Here is a 23,001-nt window from a genome sequence, read left to right on the forward strand (position 1 = left end):
ACCGCATCTATATCCCGTTTTCGGCAAGCGATCGACAATGATAAAGGCGTATCATCCTTCGGTCCTCGAACTATGAAGCTTTTGGTAAGAAACGCAACCACCGGGAATAAGGGACTCGCCTCGGTTCCGACCAACTGGTATCAGCTTATCAATTGCAGTCACAAGATAGGCTTTGAGGGGAACCTTGTCCATCGAGATAGGTGTTCGAACTTGGTTCACCGGCCCTAGCATCCCAAAACGTTTATCTCGCTAGGACCTTCCTTCGATCGCCCGTGACTAACCGTGGCCAGTGAGGGGATGTCGAAGGATTCACGGTCGGATTGTTGGTTGATACCATCCATGCCCGCCCTTGTCATGTGCATTAATGAGGCCGGGGTCGGACATGATGGCAGTTGCTATAAACTGGTAATACCACAGAGATCATCACACAAACATCGAGTGCAACCTTTGCACATGTTATTTGTGAAACGTTGGTATTGTTGAAGAATTGACAAGATGGCACCTTCACTCGTCACTATCGACGCCTCGGAGCCTCTCGACAAGATTCTCAAGATCATCGAACAAGATGGCGGAGTTATAGTCTCGAACTTCCTCTCACCTGAGTTACTCAAGGAGTCAATGACAGCCAGTACGTACTTGCCGGAAGAGATAAGTCGAGCTGTAGGCTGAGATATACTTCTACAGTCGAGCCTCATTTCGCTGGTCGCAAGCTATACACCTCGACCTCTACGCACGATGAGCTTGGCGCCGATTTCTTCCCTGAAGGCTCACAGAGAGTCTATGTTAGTGACAGCACTATCGAGCGGAAGTACATACTGACACACCCAGGGACTGCTTGGCAAGATGCCTGAACAAATCATCAAAATTATGCGTCTTCCAGTCTGGCAAGGCATCATGGCACACTTCTTGAAGTAACCGAAACCGAACTTCCCATACGTGTATCAATGCTAACATACCTACTTAGCGACGAGTTTTCGTCATACACAGGCGATAAACTGGTTCCGCAAAAGAGTGGCTATGTATTGGCGTCCACAGCTGCACTACGTCTTGTCCCAGGTGCAAAGCCACAACCTCTCCACAGAGTGAGTACTGTGTCTCGAGCAGCTGAATTTCGCCACTGACAGTGAAACAAACAGGACCAAATCGCGTACCAAACTCGACCAGACCCGAGCAACCCACTCTTCACTCCTATCTTTGGATGCTTGATCGCTGGCTCCAATTGTACATACAAGAACGGGGTAAGTTACACCCCACCGTTTCGAAATCTTAAATTAACGATGGCCAGGCCACGGCTGTCATCCCAGGCAGTCACCTCTGGGGTTCTGATCGGGCTCCGAAGCCCGAAGAGTGTACTTATGCTGAAATGGAGCCAGGCTCCGCACTGTTCACTCTGGGATGTAAGTGCTCGCTATCTCGAAGGGGGGCTCTTACTGAATGTATCGATAGCTACTTATCATGGTGCTGGTGAGAACAAGTGTGACAGGTCTGATCCAGATGCGTTACGCACTCTGTTCGCATGTTTTGCGTAAGTCCACCAGCTCTTGTGATGGTACTCAACTTACGCTCATGGTAGCCAACGTGATTATTACCGTCTAGACCAGAACGAAGTCCTCAGTACACCTATCGAAATCGCACGGAATCTTCCAGATGATATCCTCAGAATGGCGGGATACTGTAAGTTCAGACGGAAAAACTCTGATTCCGATAGATATACTGAGACTCTTTATGAACAGATAAGGCAGTTAGTGGTGTTGGTTACGTCGAGGATCACCAGAACCCAGTCGAGTTCATGCAGAGAGACGAGAATGGCATTGGTAAGTTTGGTTCAGCCAGTAAGAACCTGGCAGTCTGAGATGGCTGGACATATATGAGAGAAATGTTTGTACTGGAGCGTTGCTCCACTACTGAGAGATCAATCATAACATGACATCTGTCCGATATGCTCAAGCAACTAGCTAGAAACATGCGAAGAAAGATGTAATATTCACACAAGGTCTACTGGCTATTATCCTGACCAGACCAACTAGAAAGGTGTCGGCATAGGCTTCCTGATCCTGACACATTGTCCGTCAACACACTCACGATGCCAGTTCTTGGGGCAGACATAGAGCTTCCTATAGGCGAAAACCACTTAAATACCTGTCAGTACTAGTGCTGGATGGCATAGGTATAGAGTAGAAAGATTAACATGTGGTACTTACATTTGTGTCCACCGCCACGAGGGAAAGATGGCAGGCACTTCATCTGTAAGGCAGGTTTGTCAGCAAGTGTACGATAAACTGAAAGAGACAGCGACATACGATATGATTTCCATTGCATTGGCACTTGTTGGGATCACCTATCTTGCATTTATCCCATGTGTTGGCGCATGCGGAAAGGGCTTCTGAGGACAGAGCCGCGACAGCGACGAGGATGGCGAGCTTCATCGCAGGTGAGATGGTGGTTTAAGAGCCTTTCGGAAATGAGTGTTCTCAGATTTGTTTTAGTAGCTCGATTGTACGTCTGGTCTAGTAAATGGTCATCGGCCTTCTATCAATTCGAGTTAGCGAGTGGACTTTATATCTCCCGCCTTTTCGTGTTAGAGTACGAATAGTCAATAGACGTTGGTCGTAGCCTCAGGTATGAACGTGTCCTGATTTACGGTAATATCCGAACTGAATAAAAGTGTGGTTGCAAAATGATACAACCGTTCTCAAAAGTGAGGGTTTGAACCGGTTCCCATGAAACTGTATCACCATGTTGAAGGTTGGTGGTCGGGGAGCTCAGCTGATACAAGGGCCTATTGTCTTGGGATATCGAATTGCATTTACTGTCATAATCGTCACCGGTACTCTGTCTATAACACTTGTAATGCAGCTAGCCTTCCAGAAACAATCCTGAACCAGATCCCAGAGCCTGACAAGCAGATCATACCAGGTGATTTGTCTCGCATAGCCACACTCATGATTTGACTGTCGCGAAAGGCTTCACGCAAATGTCACAATTGACAGGAAAGCATAGCACATGGGCAAAGAAACAGATTTAGGAGCGCCAAGACCGTCTATCACATCGATTCATGGGACAAATGGGGCATATAGTGCTTGCGACAAATAATATTATGATTGAAAATATTTACTGAAATGATGGAAGCTAACATGAAACTATGGTATATGGTATAATGACGGATTGTTGCCAATGCAATAAGCTCTTGACAAGAAGGAACCTCTCCCTCTGTTTACAAAGTATATCTGAAATCTGGTCGAACATCACCACTGATCCACTTCTGCTCGTCTGTCATGGCAGCGTACTTGGCATCTAAGGATCCTCTCGCACGACGACGGTTTTCCATGCGTAGTGCGAAGTGCATGAAGATGGAGCCACCTAGGAGGAAGACGATCTGATAGGCTAGTACCATGCCGTGGCCGGTGAAGTAGCGAGGCTTCTGGGTCTCACGATAGATGTTGGATGAGACAACACCATTCATATTACCCCAACCAACGACCATTCCAAGAACGATAGCACGTTTCAGTGAACCTTCGATGTTGTTGTTTACCCATGATACCGTGTTGGAGACAGTGGGATAGATGCCTTGTAACGGTCAGTAAACATCTCGAATACGAAGTTGGTCAACTTACCCATTGCGCCAAGGAAGACAGCGCCGTACTGAACATGAGGATCGGCAGAACCCAACAGCATGGCGAAGCCGATAATGCCAACAAGAACAGTAACAATGTTACAGTAACCTCTCCACTTGGTACGATCTCCCACAAAACCTACAACAACAGTGGCAGCAGCAGCACAAGCGTATGGCGGAACCGAAAGCAACTGCGCCTTGGTACCCACGTGACCCATACCTCGCAGAATGGTGGGTAGGAAAAGCGAGAAAGCGTACAAAGGCATCAAGCAGCCCATGTAGATAACCATGTACCCATAGGTCTTCCAATCCTTGAGCGCAGCCCAAATGTGGCGTTTATCGAAGTCCTCAGCCGTCTTCCCCTGTCGATCCATGATGAGGCGGCGCTGAACACGAATGCGCTCCTCTGGAGTGAGGAAACGGGCGGTGTCGGGCCAATCAAAGACCATCCACCAGCAAAAGGCCCCAACGGCGACTGTGGCGAGACCTTCGAGGATGAAAATCCATGCCCAGCCTGGGCGACCGCCTACATCGTGCATTTGGGCAATTGCAGCAGCCAGAAGACCACCGAATGAACCTGCGAGAGCGGCAGCAGAGAAGAAGATGGCAGCTCGCGCACCGATCTCAGAGGACTTGTACCAGCAGCCGAGATAGTAGTTGACGCCGGGATAGAGACCAGCTTCGGCAACACCGAGGAAGAAGCGTGCGGCGAGGAGACCTGGGTAGTTGTGGCATAGTCCCATGAGGGTCATGACGGCTCCCCATGCGATGATGATTCCAGTGAAGAAAATGCGTGGAGTCAAGCGCTTGAGAAGACCATTTGTGATGGGCTCGAAGAAAGCATAACTGACGAAGAAGATGGTGAGGGCCACGTTATAGTCGCCAGGTCCCATGCCCAGGTCGTCTTCCATGCCTGCGAGACGAGCATTGCCAATGTTTGTTCGGTCCAGGAAAGAGAGGAGGTAAAGAAGGGACAGCCATGGAATGAGCCAGATGTCGACTTTCCACATCAGCTTCTTGTCCTGCCAAGGTGTTAGAGGGTCTTGTTGACAGGAAGCATAGGAGGGCTTACAATTGCGCGACGCTCCTCTTCAGTCTTTCCTTCATCAGGATCAGGCAGCGTTGCTAGAAGCGCATTGCGCTCAGCATCAAGGCCAGACGTGGGCGACTGCTTCAAGGAAGCAACATTCTCAATATCAACAGCGGTAGGCTTTTCCGACTCATTCGGCGGCGTACCGCTGCTATCAGTCGTCATCGTCATGGCGCAGAAGGAAGCTTATCTTATACGTCCAAAGAAGGTTGTATCGCAGAACACGTGTAGTGCAAGGTCAAAGTAAAGTGACTCCGCGGAAGAGATCTGGGACAGGAAAGTCAAGTGAGGGGGAAGAAGGGAAAAGGGCTTTCCTTTTTGTTTCCTTTCGGTGTGATTGACTCCCGCCGTGTACGTCAACGCCCGCAGCAAGCCCATCCCACCCAACAAGACAATGCGGGGACCAAGACAAACGGGAGAGCCATTTGGAGATCTGCGATGGGCGGACTAGGCGTTTCCGGGAAGGTCGACAGATTATCAAGACAAGCTTTATTGCCCAGACCTTGGCTTCAATTGGACGACCAGGGCCTCTAACACTTGCGATTGCCGATCAGCTAGCTACATTATTGTCTCGGAAAACAGGGAATGTGAGAGTTGACAAAATGCTCCGAGTCGAGTCAGCAGTGAGAAACAAGTGGAAGACCGAATGCAACCCCCAAGTCTGGTCACGTATCAGCCTGAATAGCTGCTGTGACCCCGAATCTGACATGAAGAAAGCCGATCCTCATGTCCACAAAGTCTACGGCGTCGTCGAAAGGTAGTCTGTGCGACTTGTGGCTTGACCAGTCCTTTTGTTTGTTATCGTAGATCACGAAAATAGCAACGATATCACCCAGTGAAAAGCCTTTCCAGTGCCGGGACATTGGAAGAAATGTCGAGTGACAAGGTGGGAGGCCCCCTCCTCTTCCATATCCATCCCATGCTTCCGTATCTTTGCGTTACAGCACTAATTGAAAGCTATCAGTAGAAATGCGTCAGCACGTCCTCTTCCCCGCAAAGCATCATCGAAAGCTTCGACCTGTCATCGGACCTTAAAACTAGTGCTGATGTAGTTTCGGGAGTCACTACTCAAAAGAGAAGCGTAATTGAACAAGTGATTCTTGTCTTGGCTGACACAATGCAACGCCCATCTCTTGCTACTCGCGGTTGGCGCAGGGGCATAAGCTCAGAACGTGGTGCTAAGCTTGGTGGCTAAGCTTAACTCTGCTCTGGGGGGTTGGGGTAAGGGAGGGATGGCTTGAATGGCTGAATGGCTGCATGAGGAGTCGGGGATTCCTCACCGGGAATTGCGAGGGCAGACGAGACGGACTTCTCCGGTTGATATCGTATTCGCATTATTCATTTTTGAGAGTGAATAATATGATAAGAGATACGATGGGATGAAGCGTCATTTAATTTTGTTGCCTTTTAGGTGAAGTGTTGGACATTCATTTCAATATTCACATAAGAAGCATTACGACATTACTCTTAGGAACAAAAGCGCCATCGACGTAGTGAATGCTGAGCCTAAGCTGACCAAGCTCTGTGCATAATCCACGTGGCAAACAGTCAATCGGGAGGGTTGCCCATGGATCTGATTATCCAGCAATTGCAGAAAGGGTGGTGATCTCGAGAGAGAATCCTCTAGCATTTTGGGGGTTGCATGGAAATTAACAGAAAGACTTTCCTGTTGGTTGGCTCTTCTCAGTGTCCGAAACCCCGGGCAAGTGGATGCGACACTGACCAGCTCCCTCTTGTACTGTTGATTGGGAGGTCCGATGCTACTCTACCGCGCCATCGGACCTTTTGCACGACCGGGCTGTTGTGTTTGTACAGGCGAGACATTGCAGTGCTGATGTTTGCAGCGCCATGAAACTCCAAGCAACTGTCAATCGCCTTTGTTCCGCGACATCCGGCAGGTTAATTAGATCTTTGGGATTTCTGCTGCCCTCAGTACAGTACTTTTGGTATCTATTTTAGACACAGCAGTTATGCCCTGGCTTCGCCTGAACTTACTTTAAGCGACAGCCAAAACTCTGTGTTTCGGGGTCTTCCGCTGTGCGGGGTAGTCACTGTAGACATCAGTAAAAGAGACCTGTGCCTCAACATTCCGTAGATATCGCTCTGGAAAGACTTTTCGTCGAACAGATGTCGTTGAATCTACCGCTTTCTAAAATGCTCGGCGCCAAGATACGATGTACTCCATTATTCGACGACCCACGATGCCAAGTGCCAAGGTGCGACACATTTCGGCACTTGAGTAACCACCACTGAATTGCCGAAACAGAAAAGAATTTGATAGAAGCACATGACTGTGCTGTATTTCTGATGTTTTGTCTATAAGGCATATTGAACATCCTGTTACTGGTCAAAGCAAGAACGTGATAGAAAAGGATTTGTTTATTCCTTGTAATACATAGAACACCTATCGAATGCAATGCCTCTTCAATTGCTTCATCTGCTACAAAAGCTTCTGTTTGCTGTGCCCACCCAACTCCACTCATGCATATTGATACATGTAAACTCCAAACCGACACCAGCCTAATAATCTCCACAGAAAGTTCAATTCGAGTAATCATTACTGTAGTCATAAGATCGTAATGCATATAAAGGATAGTCAAGAAAAGAAAAGAAACACTCCAGTTCATCTCTATGTCTTGAGAATGTTCGCAGCAACAACAATACCACGAGCAGTCTTGCCCACCCACTCTTGAGCAATGGTAAAGTTACCATCCTTGGCATACTGGACACCCTCAGTGATACCAGGGAAGGTAACAGCGGCATAACCAGTGTCGAGACCAGGGGCGTTGACGACATGCTTGTAGAAGTCACGGTCAGGAAGACCGTCTTGGGAGATGAATCCACGCTGGAAGTCACGGTACTTGTGGTTAACGACCTTCTTGAGATCCTCATCGTCTGAGTCTCTAGCCTTCTCCTCAAGAGCCTTGACTTCATCGGCGGCTTCCTTGAAAGTCTCAATAGCTTCGTCGAGCTCTTCAAGGTCAAGGTCAGCATCTTCACCCTCGACGTACTCTACGAGATCCTCGTAGTATGCGCGAAGCTCCTTGGCGTAGTTCTGGGTGTCGAATGGGAGGATATCATCGCTGGCCAAGTGGTAGGCGAGAAGAGAGAGGTATTGTCCCTGTGAGGTATGGAGGTGAAAACCTGGGTCACCAAAGTTCGACATCCAGTTGTAGGTATCGTAGTTGGAGTGGTAGTGCCAGATGGGATCATTAGCACCGCCACTGCTTCCAGTATCGAGAGAGCTAATACCACGGTGGAAGAAGGCAGTGTAGTCAGAACCGGAACCCAGGACTTCAATTTCACCGTCACTGGCATCATGCCAAGCATCATAAAGAGACTTGTTGAAGCCACCGAAGTTGGGGTGAATGATCTTCTTCATGGTCTCAGTAGCAAAGGTGCTAAGTTCGGGTGAGGCACCGAGGTTGGGTCGAGGACCGCTGACAGCGACATCAATGTTGAGGTAGGTGACGGCTGTGTCAGTGAGCCAGTTGACGTGCTCCTCAACCCACTCGGTAGAGCCGATGATGCCCCATTCTTCAGCGTCCCAGGAAGCGAGGACGATGTTACGCTTGGGCTTCCAGCCAGAGTCTGTGAGCTTCTTGAAAGCGCGAGAAAGCTCGATGAGGATGGCTGATCCAGAGTTGGGGTCACCGTTACCGCCCTGAGTAATTAGTATGGACCTTTTCAAATGTCTTTGAAGGGTAAACTTACGACCATCCAGGTGTCGCGATGGTTACCAATAATGACTGTCTCATCAGCGTTGGTTCCGTTGATGACACCAATAACGTTGTGCACAGGCGCAATCAGGTCGCGAGTCTCAGTTTGAAGATGAAGCTTGACACCAGGAGCAGGTCCAGAGCTGTAATCAGCATCGAGACCACCAGACCAAGAAGTGCGGTTGACTTCATCAGCTGAAACACCGTGGCCGTTGAGAGCCTTCAGCAGAGGCTCAGCGGCGGAGTATGAAATGGGAATGGCTGGGATCTTGGCGATGACCTCAGAGATATCCGCTCGAGGGGAGTCCTCCTTGGAGGGGTATCCGGGTGTCGTGGGATCTCCAGTCCGAGTGGAAAGGAAGAGTGTAGAGCCCTTTTGGACAGCACTGGGGTTCCTGGCAGGGCCATCTGAGGTTTGAAGTCAGTCTAGGCACTTGAACAGCTGGGAAGATGGTCATACCGGGATAAGCCTCCACACCCTTGGCAACGGTCATGTTTCCATCATCACCGGGATCGAGGAAGATGACAGCGCCAATGGCACCATGGTCCTGGGCGTTCTTAACCTTTAGACCACGGAACAGACCGCCGTACTTGATAAGAGCGATCTTGCCCTCAATTTCGACACCTAGTTCAACAAGTCGGTCGAAATCATCAATTGAGCCGCGACTGGTTCACAGAGTCAGCAAACATGTTTTGCAGGCAATTTATATGATACATACCCAGCATAGACGTATTCGGCAGAAGCACTGCCTCCAGGCGCATAAGCCAGGAAGGTCTGCTGAGAGATCTCAGTGCGGTTCGTCACATCATCCTCAGGAAGCTCCTCTTCCCGAATGTTGATCTCGTTCTTTGTGCCATTGGGCCCCGAAACGTGAAGAGATGAAGAGACGGGATATCTGAGGAAGACATGGTATTCAGCGAGATGCGACTCGAAGCCGTTCTCGCTCCATTGATCCGCGGTCCATTGAGCAGCCTCTTTACCTTCACCAGCTAGCTTGTTCTGGTGACCGTAGTAGTCAGACCACTCATCAATAGAGGAGTTATCGAAGGCATTGACAAGAATAGTTTCCTGGTCGGTCAGGACTGGGGGCCAGTTGGTGTCGCTGCGCTTGGTGAGAGGCTGGCGATGGGTATGGCGTTTGTGCATGACCAGATCACGCTGGCAGGCGGATGCGCCGGCAGCAAGAGCTGCAATTGCAGAGAGCTTTCGAAAATGCATGATGGACTAACAGTGAATTCCAATTGCACCCGAAGCTTCCACTTTCGAGGGGTAGCTACGAAGAAAAAGATGGGCAATGCCGGATATAAATGCATCTCGTTTACAAAAGGTCCCAGGATCACGCATGCGGTGCCATGTCACCATGCAATGGCACCATCACATCTAGACGTCAACTAGATCCTTGGTATTCCCCAACAAACCGGCTTCACGTCTAATACCAAGAGAAACCATTGATTTGTTATCACGATGGAACTATGGGTTTTCCGGGTGAGATTCCATTCCTAGCCAGTCAGCTTACAACGGTGAGCTTGTTTGTATGTCGTCATATGTTGCCGAGATAGACCAATGTAACCAAGTTGGGAAGCTCCCCAGAACTGGCCAATCTTGGCTGCTTGGCTATACTGCGGGGTTGATAGAGGAGGGGAATCGGTAAAGTCTTGACCTGCCTGTTGGGGACTGGTAAGGTAAAGATACTTGCGTAACCGTTTGCTTGGACGATGGGGGAGATAAGCTTGGTTGTTTTTGACTCTGCTTGTCATCAAGTTTAAAGTTGTTCCGAATGTTCCCCGCTTTCTAGAATCGTCATGTCAAGTCGGCTTTTACATGGAGCCCATATTTGCATTCATCGGTACAAGGATCGTCGTTGTAATGTTTTAAAGGTTCAAGAAAGAGAGAATTGTCAAGCCTATTGTGCCTTTTGAGCAGAGGAAGTTCTAGAAAAGTCCACATGATGGCTTTGTGTAAATTAAAGTATGGGCTAGTGGCCTAGCTCGCCTCTAGAGCGAAGCCATTGATCCTAATTGAGCCAGAAAGTTTCTCGAGTCAGTAATGAGGCAAGAAGTCTTGCGACATGATATTCCAACCAAGAGAAAAAGTTTCAAGTCAAAAAATGATGGACTTGGGCAAATTTCTGATGCGGAGGCAACCGGTCCGGGGTGGTGGCGGCTACGGCGGCTATCCAAATAATTTTGCTGTCGTCGCGTTTTTGCCTACTCTTACTCCTAAGTCTGTCTTGAAGTCTTATGAATTTCTTCGGGCACCCAGATGGCCTTTTCAGAAACCTTAGAACCCTAAAAAAAAAATACACTGTGCAAACTGGAAAAAAACATCAGATCATATTATAGCCGCCAGGATTGTTGTGTCTTGCGGCAGTGTTTCCCATTGGCCTAGGTCAGAAAGCTTGTTGGTTCTGAACCAACAACACATAAAGTCACTGCCTACTTGATAGAAGTTTCTTGGTAATCTCAAAGGGAATATCTTGGTGGAAAAAAGTGCAATTTTGGTATAAAAAACTATAGCAAAAAGTGAGCTTGAAGATTGACTAAGTCAATTTCCCAGAGTTATGTTTTGGCTGATGATGCTAAGATAATCACTGAACATGGCCGGTTTCAAGGCCTAGAAATTCTTGAAGCTCGTTTCAAATCATGCAATGTTTATGTTTAGCCTTGCAAGGTGTTGATACAAGGCAGACCACACTTTACAGCCACGCAGAGGCCTCTTCACCACTGCCATTTCATTCATTCTTCCTATAAATAGTCCATAACGTCTCATTTTACCTGCTGTTATACTCCAGACTCACCAGGAACTTAACCTTGTACCACAAGGTCACAGCTTTCGATCAACAGGGCCTTTGACGGAGTTCCGATCTGATACTTCCGATACTGCCGGGTCTTCGCGAAATCCAGTGAACACATCCTATTTCTGGACGGAAATAAGCCTCTTAATATGCCCCCAAGAGCCAGAAACAGAGGAGTTGCTAAAATCAGCCAGGTTCGAACTGAGCTGGGGTTTGGTAATAGTCGAAACCCTCCTGCCCAGAAAGCATGCAAGGCGTTTCTCGACAAATATCGGCCCAGTCTTGCTATGCCTGCCCATTACTTTACAAACTGGCAGGACGAAGTTCACAAACGGGAAGTCAGTATAATGGCGGAGAAGTTTCTGGTAGAAGAGGGCGGGGGGGCAAGGTACTGGCCTGCCGATGGTGGCTCATCAGATCGTCCCCGCTGGGGGGTCAATCCTGAAACTGATGAGATGTAAGTCCAAACCAACAGCCGGTAAGGACGCAATTTCTAATTATGTTTGACTTCTCGATCAGCCTTAAAACGTTGGTCGCCCAGCTCTTATGCAATCTAAACAAGAAGACTCAGAAGAGATTGACCGCTTCCGCTTCCGAAAACACTAGGCGCGAAGCGAGGGCAGGATCCTATCGCTCAGAAACCGTGGGTCGGAGGTGAATATTCCTTTCAATCAAATGGATCACAGGCTAACGTTTGACTCTTTGTAGTGCAAGAGAGCCAAGTCCTATCAGTGTGGAGTCTGATTCAGATGAAGAGGACAGCCATTTGTTTGATCAAGAGGACAATCCGGAGCCACCACCACGCATCTCAGAGCCTTCAGAAGATCCCTTCAGCCCCGGCCCAAATCATTTTCATGTAAGTGATCCAGGTTCCACCCCTACCACCCGGCCTACGGAGATCACTGAAGGGGAAACATATGGAGTAGCTGACAAGCACAGACATCTCCAGGTCCATCAAACCGAACAGTTGAAATGCCACGACATGAGTCCGATATGGAAGCAAACTCATTGGACAGAGACAGAATTCCCGGGGCACCGGCAGCACCAGTCGCTCAGATGACAGGCATGGATGATTTGATTGGGCTCACCTCACCCCGTCGGAGGCGGAGGCCTGTGGACCTTCAAGGCTACTTATCGTTGTCAGATGATGATATGTACCTTGCAAGGACCCCAACTCCGAGTGAACCTGCCGCTTCAGTCCGTGCGGCCAGCCTGGAGCTTGGTGTCATGGATTACAGCATGTCCACTGGAGCCGTATCCGAAGATGTGCCCAACAATGAACCCATTGGAGATCATTTGGACAATGCGTCGAAGCATATTCTGCCAGATCCTGGTATCGGAGCAGAAGAGCAGCCTCTCCCATCAACAGAGAACGTCACCCCCCAACCAGAGACCTTCGCCATGCCTACATCAGAGGCATTTGCGACACCAGAGCCAGAGGTAGATGAAGACCGTAGGGCGATGCCTCCACCTCCTCTACCTCTACCTCCGCGTCAGCCAATAGCTCATGTCACCAGAAGAGAACCAAGATACAGATGCAAATGGAACATTCAAACCGCTCCACGCAATTACAGGTTATGGGGTCTCTATGGAACCTCCGGGCCAAGGTCTATGGCAGAGCTTCTTGAAACTCCAGCTTTTGAAGGGGTCAACTCAGTGCAGTTCAGACTTGAAGGTCAAGGTATGAGCTGGCAAGATGCAGTGCCAAAGGATGATGAAGAAGCGTTCGAAGATATGAAAGTCCGATTTGGAGACAGGATCAAGGACGATCTGAGAAGACTATCTGGGACTAGAGATTCTATTATCTATGAGATAATTATGGTCCCAGGTCGGTATATGAACTGCGATGAAGCGTTTGCACGATAGGAAACTGTGTCTTATGGACTTGATGTACATAACGATTTTACGAAAGAGCGATTATAGATTGGTCAGCGACTTATGAACGTTTATTTTGTAGCGTAACTTCTATAGCACCTTTGCCTTATTGATATTGGTTCATTCCCAATCTCAACCATATGTTATCTCTTTCACTAACAAATATCTTGGAATTATCCTCATAGCTCGCCATCTTTGACAAATTGACGAATAGTGTTAATCGAGCCATCAACAGCTCCCTTGGCCATCTATGAGACAGATTGTCAGCCTTGTTTTTGGAACAGCCCAGGGGCAAAACTCACCTTCGAGTACTTTTCCCGTAACTGCTTGACCTTTTCGCTCCCTTCATCAAGCTCTGGATGTCGCCACTCAAAAGCATAAGTCATGATCAAATTTCCATCCTGGTCGACACTGACGATGTTGAAGATGTTGCTTCCATCGGGTTGCCGAAAGTCGACACGGCTTGGTGCAAATTCGTGGACTACCTCCTTGACAATGGCATCGTCATCGCCACGCACATCCTTGTCGAACGTTACTTGGCGCGTGACTTTCGTTCCTGTCTCAGTCTCTTCTTCCTCAAGGACTTCGCACTTGAGGATTGGTGCGACGAATTCGTTTGCTTTGCGGACTTTGCGCTGGAGACCCTTCCATACTTGAGTTTCGGTGAGAACAGGCGAGGCACCACTTGGGTTAATGGGGGCGCTGTATGCTAGGTTTATCACAACCATTTTCGATTATTTGAGTTGAAATGGGATGATAATGCAACGATTAGAGTCTGCGAAGATTGTAATGCGGATAGCTTTGAGCTCTGAGATTATATGGAAGCTTCGGACATCCGAGCTATGGAGTCATTATAAATCACGACTCCACTGTTTTGCCTCACGATCATCGATTTGGGTGACGTAACATTTTGCTTCAACGCTTTTAACTACAGAGCTAACACTAACCAAGACTAGTCAGAAGGCTTGGCTCATTAGAACACTTCTGGGGTATCTACTGCTTATCAAATTCCTCAATCTTCTCCTCTTTGACAACCTTTCCTTGAATCTCTTCCGTCATATCCTTACTTCCCATACCAAACATACCCTTAGTGACACGAACAATAGATGCTCTACCTTCCCAGAGAGGGAATAGACCGACGGCAATAGAACTGCAGAACAGCCAGATGATACCAACGACGACCCAGCCGGTGAAGAAGGGCTTGGAGAAGACATAGGATGTTCCGTACATGGGCATCGGCCAGAGAATGAGGAACGCAATAGTCATACAGACAGTCATGGTCTTGGCGATCTTTGATGCTTTGTTAAGCTTTGCCATATCCTCCTCAGGCGCCATAGCAAAGCTGGTCACGACAGCTCCCTCGGAATCAAAATTAGAGTCGCTGACGTCATCAGCTTGCTTAATAGCTGCCATGGAGGCCCAATCGTAGTTATCAGAGCCGAAGCCGAAGGTGAAGACAGGCACGAAGATCAAGGGACTCAAAAGGGCAACGACGTTTCCTGCGAGCATGGGGTTGTTGGTACCCAGGTTGTCCACGCTGAGGACACCATCGAACTCCTTGGAGCAGGTAACACACCAGGCAATGAGGGCGCAGATAAGACCAAGAACGGGAGAGAGTGCGGCAGCGATCCAGTTCTGGCGCTTCCACAAAAGAGTAAGAGTAGCTGGGATGACGGCTGCAGAGATCATCACACCCATCCACAAATACAGCCAGCCCATGGAAATTCCAGCGTAGTGAAGTCCAACGCTGAAACTGGCCATGATGATACCGTATAGGACAACGGTGGTGTGGGAGACACCAATAAGTCGGCTGCCCGAGGCTCGAGGGTTGATGTAGGTCCTAGCGAGGGATTAGCTATGTACAGCGATAGTCCAGTCATGGTAACTTACTGGTAAACATCGTAGGTGAAGATAGAAGAAACAGCAATGAGCTGAGCAGAAGTAGCAGAGGTAACAGCCATGAAGATCATGATCAAAGTGCAGATAGCACCAGACTTTCCAAGCAGACCAACAGCAGCGTACGGAAGAACAAGACCAGCCGAAACATCAGCAGGGTCCATACGGTTAGGATACGTAGGGAAAGAAGGGCTGGTCTCAAGAGCAAGAGCACTAAGACCCATGGTAGTCGCACAGAGCCAAGGAATGGCGAACCAAGAGAGACCTCCGATGATGTATCCGGGCAGCGCAGCGACAGGGTGAGCAGCAATGGCCTTGTTGTAATAACCGTTGTCCATGAAGACGGTACCAAAGTTGCCGACGATGTTGATGACGAAGAAGATGATACCCTCGCGAGATCGCATGGTGAGGTATGACCCCTCGGCATTGCCTTCGACGGGGTGAGTGGCTGCGGCCTTGGTGAGAGCGTCGTAAACTTCGCCGGGGGATCCCAGCTCAGTGCCGGTTGCGTAGGCAGTGAGGGCAAAGATAAGGATGATGACGAGAATGATGACTGTGTGAACATAGTCTGTCAAGAAGGTGGCTTTAATACCTCCGAACATGGTGTAGAGGACAACACCAAGAGGCAATAGGAAACAAGCAGCCGCGGTGTGCATGCCAGTAAGAGATGTAACCACAGCAGAGCCACCAGTGAGCAACATGGCAGTAACGAGAATGTTGGTGAAGAGACCAAAGCAGATATACACGCAATGCGTAATGCGCCCATATCGAGCTCGAATAACCTCAAGGAAAGTATGCGCATTTGGCGCTCTTCTCTTTAACTCAATGGCAATTGTCGCAAAGAGAATGATTTGAACTGTCGCTCCGGAAGCATACTAACACCACTGTTAGTCACAAAACAAGAATCACATTTTCCGATGAGGAACATACCCAGAAAGGTCCAGAAACACCATATCGGTACGCAACACCAGATGATTGGAGCAGAGTAGCAGCCCATGTCCAACTGGAAACAACAGCTGAAGCCACGAGACCGGACTTGACTGTTCGCCCGGCCGTGTTGAACATTTCCGAAGTTTGCTTCTCATAGTTGTACTTTTTCAAAACGTATGTAGTAAAGATCATGCCCAGGGCGAAGAGAAACCCAAGACCCACGACGATGCCATAGCCGTAGGCCTGGCTCAGAGGAGGCTCTACTGTGCCAGAGGAGGGACCGCCGCCACCAGCCATTGTGATGTATTTTCAAGAATTATTGAGTTTATGAGGGTATCACAGCGACATTCAGCAAGGGTTTTCTTCCATGGTTTCAAGATCCTATGGCTATATATCATTTCTAAATGGACTAACATGTGCATCATTTCTGTAACCTTGAGATACCAGCCCTTCAAATCCCGGCGGGCGCAGATAAGCAACTCCCGCGATAAGAAATTCCCCATGGGGGTATAAATGATAAGAAAACATGCGCCACGCTGTGATTGGTAAGAAGCTGCAGCTAACCCCCAGCCTCGAGAACGCCCTTATCAGTTGCGAACCCGGAGCGAGGGAATAAGAAGCCATTTGTGACTGGCTGGTGGTTAAAGATATGCACATGCAGTGCAGTATCGAGATAAGAATTGTGCAGGTTTAATTATTCATTTCTTGACACATCGATGAGCATACATTTCTTTACTCTATCAGGCGTAACACCGCGGAGGTGCACTCTTCAGAGTTCAAACCCTGCATAAAAGGTTTCGACCGCCAAAGATTCAGCCTCCCTCCGATGTGTATCTCTCGCTCGAAATGGCAGACGGTTGATAAGATAATTCCAAAGTCATGGATTATTCCGATGCACATGATTTGCTCTCATGCGAGTCAATTGAATGTCACCCCACGAACTGCCGTCGCATGGATAAGGTTATTGATTGAAACAAGTTCAACGTCATCAATTGTGATAATCGAGATCTTAAGAACCGTTATTATGATCTTCAGAGCTAATAACGGTTTGCAATCGATGAATTGATAATCTCGGCTTTCTTTTTTCTTCCTTTTTCCAGCCATACAGACCTAATCATAGCGTCGCTGCCTCGGTAATTATCTGACACATGGAAGTTTGCTCACTCCTCTGTACATAGTTCAATCGCGTGGGTTTGGGCGCAGAACAAATAAAACTGTTATCCGAAACTGATTGAATATCTATATATAAAAGCCTATGTTTCTACTGAGTCTGTAAAAACAACTGAACCAACAGTTTACTTCACGATTCCGCCTTGAACCATTGGTCATTACCCTGCAATGGGTCGTCTAATTTTGAGAGTGGGAATTGTCGAGGTGGGTTCCTTAAATTAGGTAGCCTGATTGGCTCTTATCACTTGTATCTCGGATCCACAAACTGATATTGATCTAGCTTCTCAATAACAAATCTCAGGACATGCTCTCCCACGTATTCCGTAATTTCATCTGTTGACATCGGAGCGCTGCGTACGACTTGCAGACTTGATGTTTGGATCCTGGAATAAGCGGAATGTATCCGTATTGTGATAGGAGGACAATGGGCCCGAGCAGCGTCATTACCCCTCAATGCCCAGTGATCGTCATAGCCAGGACCCCTCAACACCATGGTCCTCGGTAGTTGAACAGTAGATCCAGGAATTGACTGATAATTAAACCAAGCTTCACATCGCCCACAAATCTGCCGTGATTCTATGAATTGTATTGATCATATACTATCACGGTCTTAACACTCCAACATGCCCAAAAGAATTCTCGTCTCGTACGGTGTCGACGTTGATGCAGTAGCCGGCTGGCTCGGTTCATACGGCGGCCAGGATTCTCCTAGCGACATCTCACGAGGTCTCTTCGCCGGTACTCATGGCGTTCGTCGCATGCTCAAGCTCTTCAAGAAGTATGATATCAAGGCGACATGGTTTATACCCGGTCATAGTCTCGAGACATTCCCAGAAGAGTGCGCAATGGTTCGCGATGCCGGTCATGAGATCGGGCTTCACGGTCAGCTCCCAACTATTCCTATAGTACTTACAGAAATAGCTGACTGTTGTCATCAGGCTACTCTCACGAAAACCCATCAGACATGACCCTCGAGCAGCAGCGCGATGTTCTAGACAAGACTCATAAAATGCTAACCGAATTCTGCGGGAAACTGCCCCGAGGATCTGTTGCTCCTTGGTGGGAGACTAGTAAAGAGGGCGTTGATCTGATGCTTAGCTATGGCATTGAATACGACCACTCTATGTCCCATGATGATTGTCATATGTATTGGCTGCGAACGAATGACAGCTGGACTAAGATCGATTATACACAAAAGGCTGAGACGTGGATGAAGCCTTTAGTCAAGGGCCAGGAAACAGGTCTTGTCGAAATCCCGGCAAACTGGTATTTAGATGAGGTAAGTCACATCATTCAGTCATTGAGCTTTAGCTGACTCTGGACGCAGTATGTCGTCGATATCTTCTGCTGCTGTATGAAACACTGATAAAGTTATAGCCTTCCACCGATGATGTTCGTCAAGAAAAGCCCCAACAGCCACGGCTGGGTCAACCCACGAGACGTTGAAGAGCTATGGAGAGATCACTTTGATTACTTCTATCGAGAGTACGCAGACGACCCGGACGAGATCTGTGTCTTTCCCATAACGGTCCATCCCGATGTGTCTGGCCGACCACATGTGCTCCTAATGCATGAGAGGTACGTGGTGCTCTTTCTCAAAGGATGAACGGTTGCTGATGTGAAACAGACTTATTGAGTATATCAACAAGCACGAGGGCGTTGAATGGGTGACTATGGAACAGATGTGTGATGAGTTTAAGAAGAAGAACAAGCCACCTAAGGGCGCTGTGATGCCTAAGGCTCAGCAATAGGTAGATTAGCCAGTCTGCACTGTAATCTAGGAGATCAATCAGTCTTACCATTCGTGTGCCCAATGACACAGGACGTACTTAAACGAGCTCATCGTCGATTTAAATGAGCTTTCCAGATTACGATATAAGTTCGCTGTTAAACGACCTCAAGTAATGGCACGTTCCCTTCACAGTCAGTGGAAATCTCATGACGCCTGAGCAGATCTTGTTTCGCAAGCACTTGAAGGACGTCATCAATTTCTATAGGTGACTTGACACTTCACACGCCATGTTGTTAACTTGTCTGGCGGTTGCACTGCAGCATGGATCACGTTCGTACATGACGTTCCAGATGCCCGGCTCTTTTGCTCTAAGAATAGCAGCGACTGCATATGGGAAAACAATTACCGTATCGTCGTGATGCTGGGATCGATAAGATGCCAGAGTAAATGGGTTTCGTAGGTTTGTGATGTTGCCTGTTGTGGTACGATGACGCTGTGAATGAGCTCTACTCATGGCTAAAACACGAGAGCGATGGTCTCTACCAACAATCGTGACAAAACCTGTGACTGAGTTCTTTGAAACAATTGGATCAATTAAAACAAGGCGAATGTTTGCCTGATGCCTTTGCGATTGCGCTGGTGAATATTGCTAATTTATTGTTGAGGCATCAAGTTCTGGCGTAATAACGGGAGTGAGAATCAATGATAAGGAATGAGGCTTTGAGTAATTATTTCCTACAGAGGACTTAGTCTGTGTCGCACGAATTATAGGCGCTGGAAGAATCGGCATCGGCAGATGGGTTGGAACGTTGGTGCGGGGCTAACGTTGGAACGGATTGAAGCTATTCAGACTTTAGCTGCCGCAAAATCCCACGTGCTAAGATCATTCGCAAAAGGCGAGTCAGATACTTGCAAAAGTTCAGGTTGGAATAATTACCTGCTTTTAATTGCTGACGCACAAATACGTGATATCTCAACACCACAAGCAACGGCTGTGGCAATAAATGAACCATCTAGAATGCAAACAATGATGGCAGGCTTCAAACGTTTATGCAGTGTCACCCGAAAGCAGAAATGTCGTGATCTTATCTCGGGGCATACCTCCCGGGCGGCAAAGACTCAAGCCACCCTGAACCTTGATGCGGCCAGCCAATGTATGTCATACTTGCACAATTCTGGTGCGCGGGGTACGAGAGACGCCTGGAGAGGGTGTAGGACCGGCTCGTTGTGGCGCGACGTTGGTCCATTCACTGGTGAGCCTCTTATCAATTGACATCAGACCGACTTTATTAGCAGCATCTTCAAGAATGTCGTCTTCGGTAAGGAGGGAACGTCATTGTGCTCTTTCGTGATGATATACATATGCGCGTAGGCCAGAACGTTGTTGTTTCACCACTGCTCTGCATCGTTTTGTTCCAGAATTGCAGCCATGTCTCTCCCCACGACTTCACCATTCCTTCCTAACGGCGAGCAAAGAGGGAGGCGTCACTCTATCTTTGCAGATTTTATCCCAGAAAATTTAGACTTCCCACCGCCGTTTATTGACCCGACTCCAAATGTGGAGGAGATCCTGAATAGAGATATTGACGAGTGCTCTTCTGGTGATGAACACCGCGATGAAGAAGCAGTAGAGGACCCGCGCTACGTCAACGAGACTGACCTGCAGCTTGCATTCCATCCTAATGGGGTGGCATACGGTTCAGGCTTCTCGACTGTTCCGCCTACAGGTATCGACATTCCCGCGCCGAACCCACACGATTTCGAGACATCCTACCGCGCAGAGGTATCGCTACTACGCGATAATGACTTCATCCCACCGAAGCATCCGCCGACAGGATGGCGCGCGACGTTCTGGGGACGCCTGTACCGTCACCTCTTCAGTACACACGTGCACGATCACGATAAACCGCTATTCGGGGCCGAAGACTCGGGCGAGACAACGCCGCTTCTGCGGGAGCGGGTCGTTCGATTCGATGGTATACCGCCGACGCCTGGACCGGACGAGGTTCATAAGCGATGGGAGGAAGCGCTTGCTTCTCAGAAGCTCGAGACGACGTGGCAGCGCGAGACTAAGACGTTGATCCAATATGCTTTACCTTTGATCGTTACGTTCTTGCTGCATTACTCTGTCACTGTGGCGAGTGTCTTGACTGTCGGGCGATTGGGAATGGAGGAGCTAGCTGCCGTCAATCGTGAGTATCGCCTACAGTAATTAGATTGCAAGTACTAATGTTGTTTAGTGGCTACTATGACAGCGAGTATCACATACTACGTCCCCGTCCAAGGTCTAGCGACATGTCTCGACACCCTCTGCGCGCAAGCCTACGGTTCAGGCCACAAGCATCTCGTCGGCCTCCAAGCGCAGCGTATGACATGGCTCCTCTGGCTACTCATGCTCCCGATCGCCGTGCTGTGGTGGTTCTCAGAGCCCATCCTCGCAGCAGCTGTCGGACCAGGACGTACGACTGCATTAGCAGCCATGTACATGCGCATCCTGATCATTGGCATGCCTGGCGTCTCAGCCTTTGAGAGCGCAAAGCGTTTCGTTCAATCGCAGGGTCTATTCCATGCGACAACGTATACCCTACTCATCGGTGCACCTCTGAGCTTCCTTCAGAACTGGCTGTTCGTGTTCAAGCTCGGCTGGGGCTTCAATGGCGCCGCTATCGCTATGGCTGTTACGCATAACCTGCTGCCCCTTCTTCTTATTCTATACGTGCGTTTGTTTGAAGGATCGGAATGCTGGAAGGGCTTTTCTCGCAAGGCGTTTAGCAACTGGGGACCCATGATCAAATTGGCACTGCCTGGAATGATCATGATCGAAGCTCAATTCTCCGTCCTTGAGATACTCACCATCTGTGCAGGAAGATTCGGTACAGCGCAGCTTGCTGCTCAAGGCGTTCTCGTGACTTTGACATCGACGTCCTTCAACATTCCCTTCCCGTTGGCTATCGCGACATCGACTCGTGTCGCTAACCTCATCGGCGCAAACTTGAGTAAGGCTGCGCGCGTCACTGCGAAAGTGGTATGTATCCTCAGTCCGGTCAGTCACTATGTATATTGACTCTGTAGGCCATCTTCGCCGCGCTCTTTGTCGGTCTGTTCAACTTGACCATCTTTACCACTCTCCGGAGACAGCTACCAGAGGTCTTCACAGATGATGCTCAGGTCGTCGACATCGCATCGAACGTCATCCTCGTATGCGCCGTAATGCAAATCTTTGACGCGCTAGCGGCTGTGTCGCATGGTCTTCTCCGAGGTATCGGTCGCCAGGCAATTGGAGGTTATGCCAACCTGTTCTCGTACTACGTTGTCGCTCTACCAATTGCGCTCGGTACCAGTTTCGGTCTGGACTGGAAGTTGGCTGGTCTTTGGGTCGGATTGACAGCCGGTCTTGCTGTGTAAGTTCTGTCGGTCGCAAACGCGGTGTCGCCCGCTAATTAACTGCCATAGTGTGTCGGGCCTCGAGGCCATTTATTTGTACTTTACGGATTGGGAGGCTGCTGTCGCGCAAGCTGAAGCGAGAATGAGAACGGAGACTCATAGGAGACGCTCTTCACTTTCGGCGCGATCGCAATGAGCAGGCGGGAGTAGGTACGGATATGCTGATCGTGATGAAAAATGGTGTTTGATTGAGAACAGCGCTGGCGTTTGCAGGTTTGGAGGACCCTTGAAGCGAAAGGTGGGACATCAATTTGACACGATTCGGTAATAAACGAGATGATGGCCCGGAAATAAGGGATTTAATGGCGCATTATTAGTCAAGCAGTGGATTGTATTAATCAGCTTCAATTAAATATTGAAGATCCCAAGACTTGTCAACCTGTTTTGCTGTGATTGTCAAGAACATGTGTCTTGAACTGGACCCTTCACCCACTGGAGAAAACCCTGCCCAGACTGACAAGCGGGGCTCATGAAAGCTTGACCCTGATTTTTCCTCAATCAAGCTTGATTTTCTGGCCAAGCTCTCCCAAGCTTCAACCCTTAATGCATTAGACAGGTAGCTAAGAAATGGCCAAAGTGTCAGGTCCCCTCTCTTAATCTTGAAAATGCCCAAAACAAGCTTATTGTCTCCATTCCTTCGAGACAAAAACGCGTAAGTGATCCAGTTCTTATCTGCAAACATCCAATATTTCTCTCAATCAAGTCTAGCCAAAGCCACTTTCTTTCAATTCTTGGCC

The 23,001-nt window shown here is 48.7% G+C and overlaps 8 protein-coding genes across 8 annotated transcripts; 4 read left to right on the forward strand and 4 right to left on the reverse strand.

The window, feature by feature from the left end:
• Positions 1 to 495: 495 nt before the first annotated feature.
• Positions 496 to 1,852, forward strand: FIESC28_01572 (uncharacterized protein; the record flags this gene model as incomplete). Its single annotated transcript, XM_031155722.1, has 9 exons — positions 496 to 628; positions 685 to 782; positions 829 to 911; positions 965 to 1,082; positions 1,137 to 1,238; positions 1,286 to 1,397; positions 1,447 to 1,525; positions 1,574 to 1,674; positions 1,734 to 1,852. 9 exons carry the CDS (start codon positions 496 to 498, stop codon positions 1,850 to 1,852), a joined length of 945 nt encoding a protein of 314 aa, XP_031020200.1.
• Positions 1,853 to 3,214: 1,362 nt separating this feature from the next.
• Positions 3,215 to 4,874, reverse strand: FIESC28_01573 (uncharacterized protein; the record flags this gene model as incomplete). The annotated part of the gene is made up of 3 exons (XM_031155723.1): positions 3,215 to 3,567; positions 3,615 to 4,635; positions 4,686 to 4,874. The coding sequence occupies 3 exons, from the start codon at positions 4,872 to 4,874 to the stop codon at positions 3,215 to 3,217; spliced, it is 1,563 nt and encodes a 520-aa protein (XP_031020201.1).
• Positions 4,875 to 7,332: 2,458 nt separating this feature from the next.
• Positions 7,333 to 9,641, reverse strand: FIESC28_01574 (uncharacterized protein; the record flags this gene model as incomplete). Its single annotated transcript, XM_031155724.1, has 4 exons — positions 7,333 to 8,367; positions 8,418 to 8,830; positions 8,883 to 9,088; positions 9,142 to 9,641. 4 exons carry the CDS (start codon positions 9,639 to 9,641, stop codon positions 7,333 to 7,335), a joined length of 2,154 nt encoding a protein of 717 aa, XP_031020202.1.
• Positions 9,642 to 11,366: 1,725 nt separating this feature from the next.
• FIESC28_01575 (uncharacterized protein) lies at positions 11,367 to 13,083 on the forward strand (the record flags this gene model as incomplete). The annotated part of the gene is made up of 4 exons (XM_031155725.1): positions 11,367 to 11,674; positions 11,737 to 11,871; positions 11,926 to 12,073; positions 12,157 to 13,083. 4 exons carry the CDS (start codon positions 11,367 to 11,369, stop codon positions 13,081 to 13,083), a joined length of 1,518 nt encoding a protein of 505 aa, XP_031020203.1.
• Positions 13,084 to 13,271: 188 nt separating this feature from the next.
• Positions 13,272 to 13,820, reverse strand: FIESC28_01576 (uncharacterized protein; the record flags this gene model as incomplete). The annotated part of the gene is made up of 2 exons (XM_031155726.1): positions 13,272 to 13,340; positions 13,395 to 13,820. The coding sequence occupies 2 exons, from the start codon at positions 13,818 to 13,820 to the stop codon at positions 13,272 to 13,274; spliced, it is 495 nt and encodes a 164-aa protein (XP_031020204.1).
• A 265-nt stretch (positions 13,821 to 14,085) lies between these two features.
• On the reverse strand, positions 14,086 to 16,215 carry FIESC28_01577 (uncharacterized protein; the record flags this gene model as incomplete). Its single annotated transcript, XM_031155727.1, has 3 exons — positions 14,086 to 14,932; positions 14,983 to 15,863; positions 15,919 to 16,215. 3 exons carry the CDS (start codon positions 16,213 to 16,215, stop codon positions 14,086 to 14,088), a joined length of 2,025 nt encoding a protein of 674 aa, XP_031020205.1.
• Positions 16,216 to 17,711: 1,496 nt separating this feature from the next.
• Positions 17,712 to 18,839, forward strand: FIESC28_01578 (uncharacterized protein; the record flags this gene model as incomplete). The annotated part of the gene is made up of 4 exons (XM_031155728.1): positions 17,712 to 17,970; positions 18,027 to 18,354; positions 18,466 to 18,666; positions 18,716 to 18,839. The coding sequence occupies 4 exons, from the start codon at positions 17,712 to 17,714 to the stop codon at positions 18,837 to 18,839; spliced, it is 912 nt and encodes a 303-aa protein (XP_031020206.1).
• Positions 18,840 to 20,249: 1,410 nt separating this feature from the next.
• FIESC28_01579 (uncharacterized protein) lies at positions 20,250 to 22,400 on the forward strand (the record flags this gene model as incomplete). The annotated part of the gene is made up of 4 exons (XM_031155729.1): positions 20,250 to 21,012; positions 21,061 to 21,845; positions 21,893 to 22,221; positions 22,274 to 22,400. 4 exons carry the CDS (start codon positions 20,250 to 20,252, stop codon positions 22,398 to 22,400), a joined length of 2,004 nt encoding a protein of 667 aa, XP_031020207.1.
• Positions 22,401 to 23,001: the final 601 nt, after the last annotated feature.

The sequence above is a fragment of the Fusarium coffeatum genome, assembly GCF_003316985.1.
Source record: "Fusarium coffeatum strain FIESC_28 chromosome Unknown BRIP53273_contig_39, whole genome shotgun sequence".
Lineage (NCBI taxonomy): Eukaryota > Fungi > Ascomycota > Sordariomycetes > Hypocreales > Nectriaceae > Fusarium > Fusarium coffeatum.